The 17,672-nt window shown below is 42.3% G+C and overlaps 1 protein-coding gene across 9 annotated transcripts in view; it reads left to right on the forward strand.

Annotated features, from left to right (window-relative positions):
* The window catches only part of LOC135506020 (protein 4.1-like), a 94,102-nt gene that overhangs the window by 39,050 nt on the left and 37,380 nt on the right, over window positions 1-17,672 (forward strand). For all 9 annotated transcript variants that reach the window (XM_064925356.1, XM_064925354.1, XM_064925363.1 and 6 more), the window contains exon 4: window positions 15,275-15,379. In XM_064925356.1, the coding sequence (XP_064781428.1) occupies window positions 15,275-15,379 (105 nt within the window). The remainder of the gene's footprint in view (window positions 1-15,274; window positions 15,380-17,672) is intronic.

The following is a 17,672-nucleotide window of genomic DNA, read 5'->3' on the forward strand; positions in this document are numbered from 1 at the left end:
GGTACAGAACATTTAGCAGATTTAAAGTACATTTTCTTGCAATTATATATATTTTGCCATGTCTCGTGAAATTTGAGTGACTCGGAACATCTATGGGCTAAAAAATGTTAGCTGACATGGGCTAGTTGATTTTGGACATTTGACAAGTTCTAAATAGCTCTAAGGTATACAATGACTAACATGACGATGAAAACAGATGATGCACTACCCAATTACAACTTTGAAGAGTAAGTTGAAAGCCGGACTTAGTTTCTCGGGGCGCGCCCCACCATTTGGGAACCACAGAGGAACTGCAAAATAAAATATAAAACCACTGGTCTCGGTCTTAATTGAAAGGGAAAAACCTAAAACCAGCAGACACTAGGCCCTCCATGGAATGAGGTTGACACCCCTGGCTGAGTTGTATCTGTGCGCTAAGATTCAGAACCATTGTCATGTTTACTTAGTATTGTCCCAGGAGAAAACAGTGCAGTGCACCCATCCCCTGGATGTATTGGAGCTGTCCACAGCACTGACAGTAGCCTCTCCTCATTCGATGAGCCTCATTACGATAATGTTGTTTAGTGCAGGAAGAGGAGAGCGTAACGTATAATCCTGTTGAATAGATTGGCAGGTTTTCATGTCAGGCCCATTGTTATTTCCTCCCATGCTACCGGTGGACCCTGGGACTATTTCTAGCTTCTCTGCTATGTGCTGCTGCTTCTGCAGATGATCTCAACAGGACATCATCCTGTAAACACAGGACAGGTGGTGACTGGATGATTCTCACCAAACTGGCATTTCACAACAAACAAACAAATAAATAAATATATATCTCACTCACACACAGTGCCTTCGGAAAGGATTTAGAACCCTTGATTTTTTTCCACATTTTGTTACTTTACAGCCTTATTCGATAATTGATTAAATAAAAATCCTCAGCAATCTACACACAATACCCCATAATGACAAAGCAAAAACAGCTTTGTAGAAATGTTTGCAAATGTATTAAAAATAAATATACCTTATTTACATAAGTATTCAGACCCTTTGCTATGAGGATTGAAATTGAGCTCAGATGCATCCTGTTTCCATTGATCATCCTTGAGGTTTCTATAACTTGATTGGAATCCACCTGTGGTAAATTCAATTGATTGGACATGATTTGGACAGGTACGCATCTGTCTATTTAAGGTCCCACAGTTGACAGTACATGTCAGAGCAAAAACCAAGCCTTGAGGTCAAAGGTATTGTCCATAGAGCTCCGAGACAGGATTGTGTCGAGGCACAGATCTGGGGAAAGGTACCAACAGACTTCTGGGGCATTGAAGGTCCCCTAGAACACAGTGGCCTCCATCATTCTTAAATGGAAGAAGTTTGGAACCACCTAGACTCTCCTTAGAGCTCGTCACCCGGCCAAACTGAGCATTCTGGGGAGAAGGGCCTTCGTCAGGGAGGTGACCAAGAACCCGATGGAGCTCTGTCAGAGTGACCACAGTTCCTCTGTGGAGATGGGAGGGTTTTCCAGAAGGACAACCATCTCTGTAGCACTCCACCAATCAGGCCTTTATGGTAGTGGCCAGACAGAAGCCACTCCTCAGTAAAAGGCACATGACAGCCTGCTTGGAGTTTGCCAAAAGACTCTCAGACCATGAGAAACAAGATTCTCTGGTCTGATGAAACCAATATTTGACTCTTTAGCCTGAATGCCAAGTATCACATCTGAAGGAAACCTGGCACCATCCCTATGGTAAAGCATGGTGGTGGCAGCATCAGGCTGTGGGGGTGTGTTTAAGCAGAAGGGACTGGTAGACTAGTCCAGGATCGAGGGAACAATGAATGGAGCGAAGTACAGAGATCCTTGATTAAAAACTTGCTCAGGACCACAGACTGGGGTGAAGGTTCACCTTCCAACAGGACAACGACCTGTTACACACAGCCAATTCAACGCAGGAGTGGCTTCGGGACAAGTCTCAATGTCTTTGAGTGACCCAGCCAGAGCCCAGATGTTTGATCGGGTTGAACATCTCTGGAGAGACTTAAAACTAGCTGTGCAGCAATGTTCCCCATCCAACCCGACAGAGCTTGAGAGGATCTGCAGAGAAGAATGTGAGAAACTCCCCAAATACAGGTGTGCCAAGCATGTAGCGTCATACCCAAGAACACTCAATGCTGCCAAAGGTGCTTCAACAAAGTACTGATTAAAGTGTCAAAATACTTATGTAAATGTGACATTTCTGATTTTATTATATATATACATTACCAGTCAAAAGTTTGGAGACACTTAATCATTCAACGATTTTTCTCTATTTGTACAATTTTCTACATTGTGGAATAATAGTGAATACATCAAAACTATTAAATAACACATGGTATCATGCAGTAACCAAAAAAATGTTAAACAAATCTAAATATATTTTAGATTCTTCAAAGTAGCCACCCTTTGCCTTTGACACTCTTGGCACATATGCTGAGCACTTGTTGGCTGCTTTTTGGCTGCTTTTCTTTCGCTCTGCAGTCCAACTCATCCCAAACCATCTCATTTGGGTTGAGGTCAGGTGATTGTGGAGGCCAGGTCTTCTGATGCAGGACTCATCACTCTCCTCCTTGGTTTATTGCAGCAGAATGCTGTGGTAGCAATGCTGGTTAAGTGTGCCTTGAATTCTAAATAAATCCTTGTCACCAGCAAAGCACCATCACACCACCTCTATGCTTTATGGTGGGAACAACACATGTGGAGATCATCCATTCGCCTACTCTGCGTCTCACAAAGACACGGCGGTTGGCAAAAAATACAAATTGTATCCGTAAAGTTCATAGAAACATGTCAAACGATGTTTATATTCAATCCTCAGGTTGTTTTTAGCCTAAATAATCGATAATATTTAAACCGCACAATAACGACGTCAATATAAAAGGTAAACAAAGGCAGTTCTGAGCCTTGGCCAGGTTGATGACGGCTGCACAGTACTGTCTTTTATTCATGGCTTAGGTGCACCCGTGACCAGCTCGGAAACCAGATTGCACAGCGGAGAAGGTACGGTGGGATTCGAAATGGTCACTAATCTGTTTGTTGGCTTTCGAAGACTTTAGAGAGGCAGGATGGATATAGGGCTATAGCAGTGTGGGTCTAGAGTGTCACCCCCTTTTAAAGAGGGGGATTACCGCAGCAGCTTTCCAATCTTTAGGGATCTCAGACGATATGAGAGGTTGAACAGACCAGTAATAGGGGTTGCAACAATGGCGGTGGATAATTTTAGAAAGAGAGGGTCCAGATTGTCTAGCCCAGCTGATTTGTCCAGGTTCAGGAAAGAAATTCCACAAGGCATACCTGTTAATTGAAATGCATTCCAGGTGACTACCTCATGAAGCAGGTTGAGAGAGTTGAGAAATACTATAATTATATATGCATTCAATGTCAAAAGTGGATTTAAGCATATAAAACCCCCAAAATCTTGTCTTTACAGCCACTTAGTTTTTTCAGAAGTGGTTATGTATGGTTTTAAGGTATTTTAGATGTGAGTTCTGGTGGGCCTTTGCACTTCAGCAATCAAAGGGATGGTGGGGTGCTCAACAACTTTGACAAAAATCATGAAGTGCTTACCAATAAAAACAACCAAAGAACTAAATGGAGGTAGAAAGGAGTTGGAGCACTCCAAAAAAAAAAAGATTAGATTAGATTTATTTTGATGTCTTCCTCGACAGCAGGAAGATGCCAGCTTGACATCGAGACGTCATTCACCTACTCGCATCTTGTGTAATGGATTACAGTGAGCAAAAATACATCGCTTCTGTTGTTGACTTCTCCAATTCCTCCTTTCTACCTTGAATTGGACTTTTGGATGTTTTTTTTTTGGTAAGCACTAATGTATTTTAAGAGTATCTATCTAAATTGAATGGTATCCTATGGGCACATTGCATAACATCATATGCCTATAAAGTATCTAAATATTTGGGGACATTGACACAACTGTCTTGGGCTCTCAAACTACAGTATAGGTAAGTGCTAAAACAGGTACACAGTGGCAGGGTTGTTTACTTAAAGCCACCATCTGGAGTTTGTGTTTAAGTAAATTAAATGGTTTATACACCCATATTTCTTAACAACCCCTACTTTATCAAATAACTGTTTTACAAAACATCTATACAATTGGTGTGAGCAGTGGTCCTAGTAAATAAAGCTACCAGCACAGCACACCTATTGACTACATTAGAAAGAGCATATTATCATTGCATTAAGGTTCACATTACCAAAAACATCCTTTACATTGCTGTAATGAGGTGTGTTCCTTGTCGCAATCTGGAAGTAATAGAACGCAATGACGAGACCACATCACTAAAGCCCTTTTCATGCCTTTTTATTTATCTAGGCAAGCCAGTTAAGAAGTACCCTGGGACAATTGTGTGCCACCCTATGGCACTCCCAATCACGGACAGTTGTGATCCAGCCTGGATTCGAACAAGGTACTATAGTGACTAGAGGTTGACCAGTTAATCGGAATGGCTGATTTTTAATTAGGGACGATTTTAAGTTTTCATAGCAATCGGAAATCGGTGTTTATGGGCGCCAATTTGCCTTTTTTTTTTTTTCATTTTTATTGTTATTATTTTTTCCATTAAGGTAATGGTTCTGAGTTTGTTTGTTTTTTTCCCCCATTTTGAGCTTTTTAGTAATTTCACTAATGAGAAGGTCAAGCGTTTTTAAAGGGGGCGTAAGATTCTTGTTTTGAAGGCATTTAAGTGAAGAAATTTAAATTGAACTTGTTCTCTAGATTCTTGGGATTTTTAAATATTTTTTTTAAATAAACGATTATAGTGTTTACAGCAACTTCAAAAAGTCTTAATGTAACGAGAAACATGTCCAGACAATATTTTACATAATAAAGATTAGTTTGCTGTAAACTTAAACCAGAATACTATTTTTATTATTTATTGGACAAACAGCAACATATTTTGTTTTATTCAAATAAGTTAGTTTTTTCTAAAGTAAAATTGTATAAAGTTACCTGCAAATTTAATCTGGACACATTTCGGTAATGAGAATTTGGGTTGAAAATGCACAAAATTCGGGTGAATATGTAACATTGATTTTAAAAGATAACTGTGCCATAACCTAGGCATCTTAGTCTTCAGAATGACAGTTGATTGTTACAGATGCATCATGTTTTTCTAACTCAATTTGCAACTGTCTTGGTTTAAAACTGGTTTCATGAGAATCACCCGACCATCTATGACACACAGCAGGGAGAGGAGTGCACATAGACGAACATCAGGGAGATGAGATTTAACCGTTTTGCTGACTCTGCTTCTCTCAGGGACCATGACAACGTTGCTAATAGTGTGACGTTGCTAATACTGTATTTGGTAGGTCTAAATCTCAGCTGGGTTAAAGGATTTATTGTTGATTTAGGCCCATTTCTTGAATGCAATAAATTATGGTTATTTCATTTTGGTCTTGAGCCAGGTAATCATTAGCATGGTTGCTTAGTAAATTCTGGTGTGCCCTGTAAGAGGTAGGATAGAGAGGCTGAACACATTCATTCAGCCAGTCTTGGCTCACTAAATGGCTCATCGTCTCTGCATGGTATAGCTGTTATTATTGGACATGTTTGTGGCTGAATTCTATACCAATCTAGCCTGCATCTCAAATCAGTCAGTCTTTTTTTTTTCTCTCTCTCTCCATTTGAGCTCATGTATTGTTTCTCCAGCTCCACATATCAGATGGTTTTACTCGTTATTGTAATGTCAGTATACAGTACCAGTCAGAAGTTTGCACACCTACTCATTCAAGGGTTTTTCTTTATTTTTACTATTTTCTACATTTGTAGAACAATAGTGAAGACATAAACTATGAAATAACACTCATGAAATCATGTAGTAAACAAAAAAGTGTTCAACACCCTTTCCCTTGATGACAGCTTGGCACACTCTTGGCATTCTCTCAACACGCTTGAGGTTTTCACATAACAGATGTCTTAAGTTAATTTGCGGAATTTCTTATTGCGTTTGAGCCAGTAAGTTGTGTTGTGACAAGGTAGGGGTGGCATACAGAAGATGGCCCTATTTGGTTAAAACAAGTCTATTACAACATGACAGCTCAAACAAGCAAAGACAAATGACAGTCCATCCATACTTTAAGACATGAAGGTCAGTTAATCTGGGAAATTCCAAGAACTTTGTAAGTTTCTTCAAGTGCAGGTGCAAACAGGAAAGGAAGACCCAGAGTTACCTCTGGTGCAGAGGATAAGTTCATTTAGAGTTACCAGCCTCAGAAATTGCAGCCCAAATAAATGCTTCAGGGTTCAAGTAACAGACGCATCTCAACATCAACTGTTCAAAGGAGACTGCATGACTAAGGCCTTCATGGTCGAATTTCTGCAAAGAAACCACTACTAAAGGACACCAATCAGAAGAAGAGACTTGCCTCAGCCAAGAAATATGAGCAATGGACATGAGAACGGTGGAAATCTGTCCCAATTTTTGGTTTCAACCGCTATGTCTTTGTGAGACAGAGTAGGTGAACGGATGATCTCTGCATGTGTGGTTCCCACCGTGGAGCATGGAGGTGGTGTGATGGTGCTTTGCTGGTGAAACGGTCTGATTTTATTTAGATTTCAAGGCACACTTAACCAGCATGGCCACCACAGCATTCTGCAGCGCTGGTTTGCGCGTAGTCCCACTGTCATTTGTTTCTCAACAGGACAATGATCCAAAACACACATCCAGGCATTCCTGTTGAAGCTGGTTGAGTGAGTGCAAAGCTGTCGTCAAAGCAAAGGGTGGCTACTTTTTGAAGAATCTAAAATCAAAACTATATTTTGTTTTGGTTAACACTTTTTTTTTTTTTGGTCCATACAATTGAAGTTGGAAATTTACTAGTTTTTCACAGTTCCAGACATTTAATCCTAGTAAAAATTCCCTGTCTTAGGTCAGTAAGGTTCACCACTTTATTTTAAGAATGTGAAATGTCAGAATGATAGAGTGATTGATTTATTTCAGCTTTTATTTCTTTCATCACATTCGCAGTGGGTCAGAAGTTTACATACTCAATTGAGTATTTGATAGCATCGACTTTAAATTGTTTAACTTGGGTCAAACATTTTGGGTAGCCTTCCACAAGCTTCCCACAATAAGTTGGGTGAATTTTGGCCCATTAATCCTGACAGAGCTGGTGTAACGGTCAGGTTTGTAGGCCTCCTTGCTCGCATATGCTTTTTCAGTTCTGCCCACAAGTTTTCTATAGGATTGAGGTCAGGGCTTTGATGGTCACTCCAATACCTTGACTTTGTTGTCCTTAAGCCATTTTTCCACAACTTTTTAAGTATGCTTGGGGTCATTGTCCATTTGGAAGACCCATTTGCGACCAAGCTTTAACTTCCTGACTGATGTCTTGATGTTGCTTCAATATATCCACTTAATTTTCTGTTCTCATGATGCTATCTATTTTGTGAAGTGCCCCGTCCCTCCTGCAGCAAAGCACCCCCACAACGTGGTGCTGCCACCCCCGTGCTTCACGGTTGGGACGGTGTTCTTCGGCTTGCAAGCCTTCCCCTTTTTCCTCCAAACATAACAATGGTCATTATGGCCAAACAGGTCTATTTTTGTTTCATCAGTCCAGAGGACATTTCTCCAAAAAGTATTATCTTTGTCCGCATGTGCAGTTGCAAACCGTAGTCTAGCTTTTTTTATGGCGGTTTTGTTGCAGTGGCTTTTTCCTTGCTGAGCGGCCTTTCAGGTTATGTCGATTTTATAGAACTCGTTTTACTGTGGATATAGCTACTTTTGTACCTGTTTCCTCCAGCATCTTCACACGGTCCTTTGCTGTTGTTCTGGGATTGATTTACACTTTTTGCACCAACGTACATTCATCTCTAGGAGACAGAACGCGTCACCTTCCTGAGTGGTATGACGGCTTCGTGGTCCCATGGTGTTTATAGTTGCGTACTGTTGTTTGTACAGATGAACGTGGTACCTTCAGGCGTATGGAAATTGCGGCCAAGGATGAACCAGACATGTGGAGGTCCACATTTTTTTTTGATTTTCCCATGATGTCAAGCGATGCACAGTTTGAAGGTAGGCCTTGAAATACATCCACAGGTACACCTCCAATAACCTATCAGAAGCTTCTAAAGCCATGGCATCCTTTTCTGGAATTGTCCAAGCTATTTAAAGGCACAGTCAACTTAGTGAATGTTAACTTCTGACCCACTGGAATTGTGATATAGTGAATTAATGTCTGTAAAAACAATTGGGGAAAATTACTTGTCATGCACGAAGTAGATATCCTAACCAACTTGCCAAAATACATTTTTGGCGTGGTTGGAAAACAAGGTTTAATGACTAACCTATGTGAACTTCTGACTTGAACTGTATGTGTTATTACATAGTTCTGATGTCTTCACTATTATTCTACAATGTAGAAAATAGTTAAAAAAAATAAAGAAAAACCCTTGAATGAGTAGGTGTCAACTTTTGACTGGTACTGTACAGGTGAATTGGCTTTCACTACATTGGACCATAGCTAACGTTTTTAAGTCTGGCTCCATTTGGCTTCTTCCATGGGTTTTAATGATGTGGGCTATCATCTGGTTTGGATGTGTAATGACCAGTGTTGTGTGTCTAGGGCTGGGAGATCATTGGACTGGGCCTGTGTCTGGTGGAGGGCTGGGTGCCCTCTCTCTCTTGTCCTCGGATGTACATGAAGCCTGAGTATGGGTGGGAGTAATGCGGTGCAATGCACAGGTTCCCAAACTGTTTCACTGATGTCCCCGTTCCAACATTGGGGAACATCTTGCGAGTGTGCCCCACATCTTCTTGCGCATTGTACATGACCCAAACTGTTCACTCCTCTTGTTGGTGGAGAGAACATTTTGCAGGTTTTTGTCCTGCAACTCTTTGTTTTGTCAGAGGTGCAAAGACAATTTTGCAGTTTTAAAGCAAATTTTCTTGCAATTCCATACATCTTGCAATTTGGGAACCACTTATGTTTTGCACTACTGGGGTAAGCGCTCGCACTGATGGAAGTGGGTAAAAGAGAGGGCCGGCCCTTAATCCGACCTGGATGTTGGAGGGATTGGGGCGGGTGACACCCCTGCCCAAGCCCCAGGGCCTGGCTGGGGTAAAAGCAGGGTGGATGGCGGGGGCTCGTCTGGTTCTCTGAAGCCAACCACGGGCAGGGCAGATTAGCGGGGGTTCTGAGCCCCCCACAGATTAAACCTATAGCATATGCTGTCCCCCGCAGACGCGTGACAAACCAACCCTCCCTGACTGCAAAGTCATAACCAGTCATCATATCCTCCAGTCTGTCAGCCAGTTATCTCTACATATAAAAGACTAAAGGACTAGGAAGAGGGAGAAGTGACAGAGGGCAGTGAGCCAATGATCCACTCCGTAGGATAGATGGAGCTGCTTTATTCATAATTACAAGTCAAGTGTTAACGCTAGTTGGTTGCGGAAGTCTACCTCACCAGGCTCTGATCTGTTATGTTATTGCTTTTGACTGTCGCATTGGTTATTCATGTGTAGGATAGTCATTTTAATATCCCAGAGGCTAGAGAGGGTTGAACTGTGTGATCGACAGTGTTAATGGTGGATCCCAGGGCCGCTGAACATGCGTTTTGCGATGGAGGTATGGTTTGTGAATGGGGTCCAACACTAATTGCACAGTGCTGTTTGAACAGAGACGGCTTTGTTCGCAGTTTCAGAAAAGCTGAGGCATCAGTACATGCCATTGTTGGGGAGTATTCAGCCAGAAGACAGTGGCAAATTTATAATGAGACTGCAGTGGAGGAATTACATCTATCTGGGAGCGTTTAGAAAATAAATGAGGACAAGAAAGCATTCCAGAGATTAACCTTAATTTTTGGGAGAAGCAAAGCAAACGCCAACACTAACCCTCGGTGGAAAACAATTGCATGTGTCATGTTAACACACTAGGGTCGCTTCAGACATTCTCAACAGTCTCCCGTTGTAAAAATGATTTATAGACTGCTCTTCTCTCATTGTTGTTTAGTTCCTTAGTCATCACTCAACTGCAAGCTAATGTCAATGCAAAATGAGTGATATAACTCTTAAAAATACTATAGCACAGCCTGAGTTTACTCTCCCGCCAACTCCAAGGTACTCTCTAATCTCTCTACCCTGAGAAGTTACACTGAAACCAGTGCAGAATGGAACCTGCTGGAACTCTGAGGCTCTCCGGGTCTCCCTCCCCGTCTCTGCTGGACTGTGTAGCACCCAGGCCAGGCAGACCGAGCCCATTTGAACTCAGTGGGGCATTGAGGTGTCTCTAGGAGACTGCAGCCTCGGCAGCGCCCCCCCCCTTTCTCCTCCCTCCCCCTCTTTCCTTTTCCTCTCTCCTCTGGGGGTCTGGGCTTCAGGGTGGATCCACTGGTGGGATGGGCATGAGGTGCCACTGGGCCACAGGTTAATGACTACGACGCTGATTATCCTATCCTTCATTCTCCTGTCTCCTACTTTATTGATCTTCCTTCAATCAACCTCTTCTGTAATGTCAGTGTACTGGAAAATAATATTCATGCATATCTAAAGAGGACTAGCCTACAAATGAATCTCCGCTCACTCTGTAGTACCAGCGAGAGAGCAGGAGTCTAATGCATAAGCAATCATAGAAACACCGTGCTCTGATACTGCCACACTACATAACGCATGATTCTCAATCACTCTGACAAAGCCCTGCAACTCAAGGTACAGTATATCCTTGTCCTCACACATACAGTATTTTCCCTTGCGTTGAGTGCCTTGCAATATAAAAGTGATGAAACCATAATATGTTGTGTCAACAAACAGTAATGGCGTCTGGGGCTCATTAGAGAGGAGAGGCACAGTCAGTGAGTGCAGCAACACGGTCCTCTCCTCTTCAGCCAGTGGTGTGGCTCTGTGCAGTACATTGTTGCCTCCACTGCGCTTTGCTTGTCTAGACTCCTCCTGCATTATTTAGCCGTCCAGCTCATCGAGCATTAGGGCTCCAGTCCCGATGGATACATTTGAGTCTAATCCGCTGTAACAACCCAGAGCTCTGGGGATCCAGAGAGACCAGCCTCACCATCACACAACACACTTCTCTGCAGATAGAAACAAAAAGGCTTTTAAGGGTGTTTGAGTTATTGTCTGTCACATTCTCTCCTTGCCCCACGATTTTCTAGATGTTTGAATGTGTGAATTTAATTCTCATTGTGTTGGAGAGGAAGAGGTGGTGTGTTTTACAGCTGATTCTCTAAAAGCCTATGGGAAATTATAAAACTGCATCTGGATATCAGGGTTCTTCCAGCCATGGACAGACGGCGTCACATACTCCCCTCTGTCTCTCCCCCACTCTGTTCCTCTCTCCCACCCTGTCTCTAATTCCCCAGAGATGGAACCGTCCCTTCTCTGATTGCAAAACAATATCCAGACCATCAGGAATGCTCCCATAAAGCCAAATGAGTAGAAAATCCAGTGTTTAAAGAGGCCTAGATTTTGGGCCAAATCTGTAATTTGTTTAGTAGGACAATGTGTAGGCCTACTTGAGTAGAACATCGAATGTATTGCAATTCGATGTTCCAAACATATTGCTCACGATATTCACTCACCAGCTAGTTTATTAGGTAGACCACCCCATTCACAAAAATGGATTGCTCCTACAGACCGTGAGAGGCAGGCAATGAGGCATTCTGTTACTGTTCAATTGAACGTTAGAATGGGCAAAACCAATAACCTCAGTGTCTTTGTGCGTGGTATGACCGTCGGTGCCCAGTGCGCTGGATCCAGTATCTCAGAAACGGCCACCCTCCTGGGCTTTTCACGTTTGCTGAAAAATAGTGCGACACCCAAAACATTTCTAGTTAGCAGCAGTCCTGTGGGAGTAAACTCTCTCATTGAGAGAGCTGGAAGGTGAATGGCAAGAATTGTGCAAGCATACAGGTGGGCCACAAATAATGGTGCAGTACAACAGTGGAGTGCAGAACAGCATCTCAGAACTCGTCGAACCTTGTTACGAATGGGCTATTGCAGCAGACGACCACCTGTGTTCCACTACTATCAGCTAAAAACAAGAAGAAGCAGCTCCAGTGGGAACGCGATCCCCAACACTGGACAATTGAGTGGAAAATCATCACCTGCAAGATGACCGTGAGTTCAGTTTACTTGAGTGGCCTGCACAGTGGCCAGACCTCAACCCAATAGAGCATCTTTGGGATGGGATGGAACAGCTGTTCGCAGCAGGAATGTACCTCGGCAGCTACTGCGGGATGCCATCGCGTCAGCTACTGCGGGGTGCCATCGCGTCAGCTACTGCAGGGTGCCATCGCGTCAGCTACTGCGGGGTGCCATCGCGTCAGCTACTGCGGGATGCCATCGCGTCAGCTACTGCGGGGTGCCATCGCGTCAGCTACTGCGGGGTGCCATCGCGTCAGCATGGACTAACATCCCTGTGAAACGTTTCCGACACCTTGTTGAATGCCCTGAAGAATTCTGGCGGTTCAGGAGGCAAAGGGGGGTCCGACTCAGTATTAGCTGTTTGTACCTAATAAACTGACTAGTGAGTATCTGCTGCACAGAGATGAGAGCGCAATGAGAAAATTAGTTTTGATCAGTCATTGAAATAAATATTGCGATATGTCAAATAATATCCCAATATGTAACTATCAAATATTATATATATATATTTCAAAAATTACCGTTGCTAAAACAATGTATACAAACAACTAATTATAGGTAACGAGTGTGACTACAACTACGTTACTAAGTCATTCACCTCACTGTGTTACTTTGGTGAGTAAAAACTGCTTTCTACCCTTAACCATGTGCTCTGTTAAATCCTTAGCAGACAGCCCAGGCCTTTTGCTTGTTCCAACCTGCCAATTTCAATTAGGCTGCAGTAATGCACCCAGCACTAACCCATCTCCACTTAGCCCGCTAGTCCTCCTCACTGGGTGTATTGTTGGCTGTGCCACTGTGTTACTCTATGCATCATCTCCTGCACCGCTGCATTATTGAACTTTCAGTGTGTTTTCAGGGCAACTCGCTAGCATTCATAATTCGACCACTCATTTACTGTAATGTGCCAAAGCATGACTTTATGTTTCCAAAGATTTCTGGTGCTTTGTATACACCCATTGTAAGCTTGGCGCGCCTGTATAGGGAATGTACACACACATACTGACGTAAAACATACGCAAACTCGCTTGACTTGTGATTGCAAATGAGTTAATACTAATGCTCTATGCTCCTTCCGTGGCTGAAGTGCCCTCTGTTAGCATGTTAATGACTGAGCTAATTGACCTGCACTGTAGCGTGCTGGCCATTGGAAGAAACCTAATGAGGCAAGCTAATAGTTCGCTAGTATAGCATAGGCCTAGCTACACCTTTTTGACGGATGGCTTCAGTCCATAGAGACCCATAGTGGATGATCTGCCTCTCATGCACAAGTTTGTTTCCATGGAGCATTGTCCTGGTTACGACAGCCCTCAGGAAGGAGCATCTCTCTCACCAACACCATGAGGATTAGGGTCATGTGTGTTTACCTCACCTCCAGTTGAACATAGCGTAAATAGCTCTGTGATTTAAAACATTTTCTTTTAAGGCTGTAAGAGACGGTGTTAGCCTATTTGGATGGAATATACAGTATATGACCTGAAGTTTTATGAAGCCTTTTGTCTGTGGCTCTGTACTGTTACACACACCAATGAGATTGGGTTGCTTTTCTCGTTCCAATGAGATGTTGCCATAAAACATATTTTATTGGGAATTACATGACACTGAGCAGGAGACAGTAATTCATATCAGGACTAGTCTGCTTGTGCTGCAGTCTCTCTCTGTCAGACACAATTATCAACCCAGGGCACAGACAGTTCCATTGCATTTGCACTGTAACCCAAGATTCAATTTGAAGCATCTGAAATCTCTTGCCTAATGGGCAAACTGACATTGTTTTTTGTGTGTGTGTGTGTGTGTGTGTGTGTGTGTGTGTGTGTTTTTACAGTGCTGCCTAATGCACTCTAAGGCAATGGCTTCTGCATGATCAATAGTACGCATGTGTAAAATCACTTTTGTTCTGTGCCAACAATACTTAATGACTGTTGACCAGTCGGCACTAAAGTGCTTTAGTAGTGGAAAGAGCTGGCCCTGAACATTTGTCTTCCCCATCAGCCTTGTTCATTTTATTGAACTTATCTATCCAGGCAAGTTAATTTAAGAACAAAATCTTATTTACAATGTAAATAAAAAAAATCAACTGAGTTCCTGTTCTGATTGACCAATATGTGTCTCAGAGGGACATGCCATGGCAGAAGATGCAAGATCATGTGTAAAGATGTTTATTTGAAACCAAAGGCAAAACCTTAGACATACAACTCAGAATCTACTGGTGCCAAATTGTCACTTAGGGCTGCACTCCTCTGGCTACCAGCATGTTGCTGCCTCCCAGCAGATAGTCTGCACACACACTCAACATACTATCCAATGTGACAGTGTATGTTGTCAGAGAGAGGGGAAATTAAGTGGCATTCAAAAAGCCTCAAGTGTCTTTCTCTGAAGTGGTTGACACGAGCATATCTTAAATGTCTCGACCTTCCCAAGGAGAAGAAACACAAATGCACAGCATTCTTTATCCCCCCACCCCCCTCTGTCTGAATGCAGTGTCATTGTCCTTTGAACTCTTTATGGTTATTGTTCCTGCTGCCTGAGGCAATGTGTTACCCCGGGGAGGTAGAGTTTGTCCCCTTTGTCCACACTGCTATTCATCTCAAATTGCTCCCTCATTCCACGAGTGTCAAAGGACCAATATGCAGTGATGACGCAGTTCATGGGCTTCTGTGGGGATTAATGGCCATACTGTCTAGTTCTGCTGTGCAGGTGAACACAGGACCAGCTGAAGAGAGCTGCCAAGCTGTCCCAAACTGCACGTCTGTCTGCAGGGCAAATATCACCTTACATCCAAGAGATGATCCGGGGGAGTGCATTCTCTAGAGTTTCTGACACTTTCCACACACACCCATTACAGCTGTTGCATTCATGAGCCACATATATTAAATGTAAATTAACCCTGTCGTAACGAACTGTGAAAGATTGTGTCATTTAAGGTTTTGTAATTTAAGTTTTGTAAGGGTGTTTTCCGTTAATTGAAATGCATGAGGAATGATGGGTGGTAGAAATATTTATCCCGAGTCGTCTAGTTCTCAATAATCTCGCTGCGGTTGTAGGTCGTTATTTCTAAATGTCAACTGTTCTTTATAATTGATGATTAATGATTAATGTAATGTTTTTCTTTCTTTTCTTTGTTCTTCCCTCTCTGTAGAAACGGGCCAAAGGCCAGTACCTGTTTTTCAAAGTGTGCGAAACCCTGAACCTACTGGAGAAGGACTACTTTGGGTTGAGTTACAAAGACAACGCTGACCAGACGGTAAAGTTTTTTTTTTTGTACCACATTCTTGTACTGTAAGAGGCTTTTCCAGAACAGCAAACACGTTACAAAATACAAACTCCTCTTGTACATAAAGCTTTCCAATCCATTTTTTTGTATGTTTTGTTTCTGAAGTACCAGTACTACTTCAGGCATAACTACTTCATAAAATGTATCATATATCCTTCTCACCTAATGGCACAGATGTTTTTGCAATTATGTGCTAAACGGTTTATATTGTTTATCTGCTACAATAGCAACAATGACTAATGGCTTGACTTGTAACTGATACCACCTAATATTCCTCAAGATCAATATGCGCACTTTAGACATTCTAAACCTTCAGCGGGCCTGATGGACCATATAATTGATTGTTTTAACATAGGCCTGTGATGGATGATGAGACACAGGGAAGTACTTTAAGTCCACCCCATCCTCACAGGATGTCTGAAGTGTGCAGTAAACCTGCAGAGAACCCAGATATGCTTCCAGTGAATAACATTCGTTATTTTCCATATCTGTGTCGACACTGTTCATTGGAGAGTGCTGTAATATCACTGGTTGGAGACAAACGAGGCTCCTCTCTCAAACTTCAGTCCAGACTGACTCTGCTTTTGCCTGCTGCCAAGCAGGCCTGGTTCACAGAAGACCTGGGTTCAAATCAGGGTTGGGGTCAATTTTAATTCAGAAAGTAAACCAAATTCCAATTCAAAATGTTTCTAATTGAAAAGCATTGGGGATAGGCCGAATTTGTAATTTCAGTGTACTTCCTGAATTGAAATGGAATTGATCCCAACACTGGTTCAAAATGCTATTTTAATTGCACTTTTGGGACTTATATTGGTTCCATTGCAACAGCCAATCAATCAGGCACACCTAAAGTATTTGAAATGATTTCAAGTGGTAATTGAACCCAGGCCTTGTTCACAGACTGTATCCTTTTCACATCTTATGGCTTTGGGCCTGGATGTTGAACTCTCCCCTGCACACTGTAATTGGAGCTTAACCTCTCTAGGGTACGTGGTACGTTAGCGTCCCACCGGTCAACAGCCAGTGAAACTGCAGGGCGCCAAATTCAAAACAGAATCCCATAATTAAAATTCCTCAAAAATACATGTATTTTACACCATTTTAAAGATACACTTGTTGTAAATCCAGCCAGTGTCCGATTTCAAAAAGGCTTTACGACGAAAGCAAACCGAATGATTGTAAGGTCAGAGCCAAATTACAGAAAAACACAGCCATTTTTCCAGCCAAAGAGAGGAGTCACAAAAAGTGGAAATATAGATAAAATTAATCACTAACCTTTGCTCTTCACCAGATGACACTCTTAGGACTTCATGTTACATAATACATGTATGTTTGGTTCGGTAAAGTTCATATTTACAGTGCCTTGCGAAAGTATTCAGCCCCCTTGAACTTTGCGACCTTTTGCCACATTTCAGGCTTCAAACATAAAGATATAAAACTGTATTTTTTTGTGAAGAATCAACAAGTGGGACACAATCATGAAGTGGAACGACATTTATTGGATATTTCAAACTTTTTTTAACAAATCAAAAACTGAAAAATTGGGCGTGCAAAAGCACCCTTAAGTTAATACTTTGTAGCGCCACCTTTTGCTGCGATTACAGCTGTAAGTCGCTTGGGGTATGTCTCTATCAGTTTTGCACATCGAGAGACTGAAATTTTTTCCCATTCCTCCTTGCAAAACAGCTCGAGCTCAGTGAGGTTGGATGGAGAGCATTTGTGAACAGCAGTTTTCAGTTCTTTCCACAGATTCTCGATTGGATTCAGGTCTGGACTTTGATTTGGCCATTCTAACACCTGGATATGTTTATTTTTGAACCATTCCATTGTAGATTTTGCTTTATGTTTTGGATCATTGTCTTGTTGGAAGACAAATCTCCATCTCAGTCTCAGGTCTTTTGCAGACTCCATCAGGTTTTCTTCCAGAATGGTCCTGAATTTGGCTCCATCCATCTTCCCATCAATTTTAACCATCTTCCCTGTCCCTGCTGAAGAAAAGCAGGCCCAAACCATGATGCTGCCACCACCATGTTTGACAGTGGGGATGGTGTGTTCAGAGTGATGAGCTGTGTTGCTTTTACGCCAAACATAACATTTTGCATTATTGCCAAAAAGTTCAATTTTGGTTTCATCTGACCAGAGCACCTTCTTCCACATGTTTGGTGTGTCTCCCAGGTGGCTTGTGGCAAACTTTAAACGACACTTTTTATGGCTATCTTTAAGAAATGGCTTTCTTCTTGCCACTCTTCCATAAAGGCCAGAT

This window comes from Oncorhynchus masou, chromosome 19, assembly GCF_036934945.1.
Source record: "Oncorhynchus masou masou isolate Uvic2021 chromosome 19, UVic_Omas_1.1, whole genome shotgun sequence".
NCBI classification, from domain to species: domain Eukaryota; kingdom Metazoa; phylum Chordata; class Actinopteri; order Salmoniformes; family Salmonidae; genus Oncorhynchus; species Oncorhynchus masou.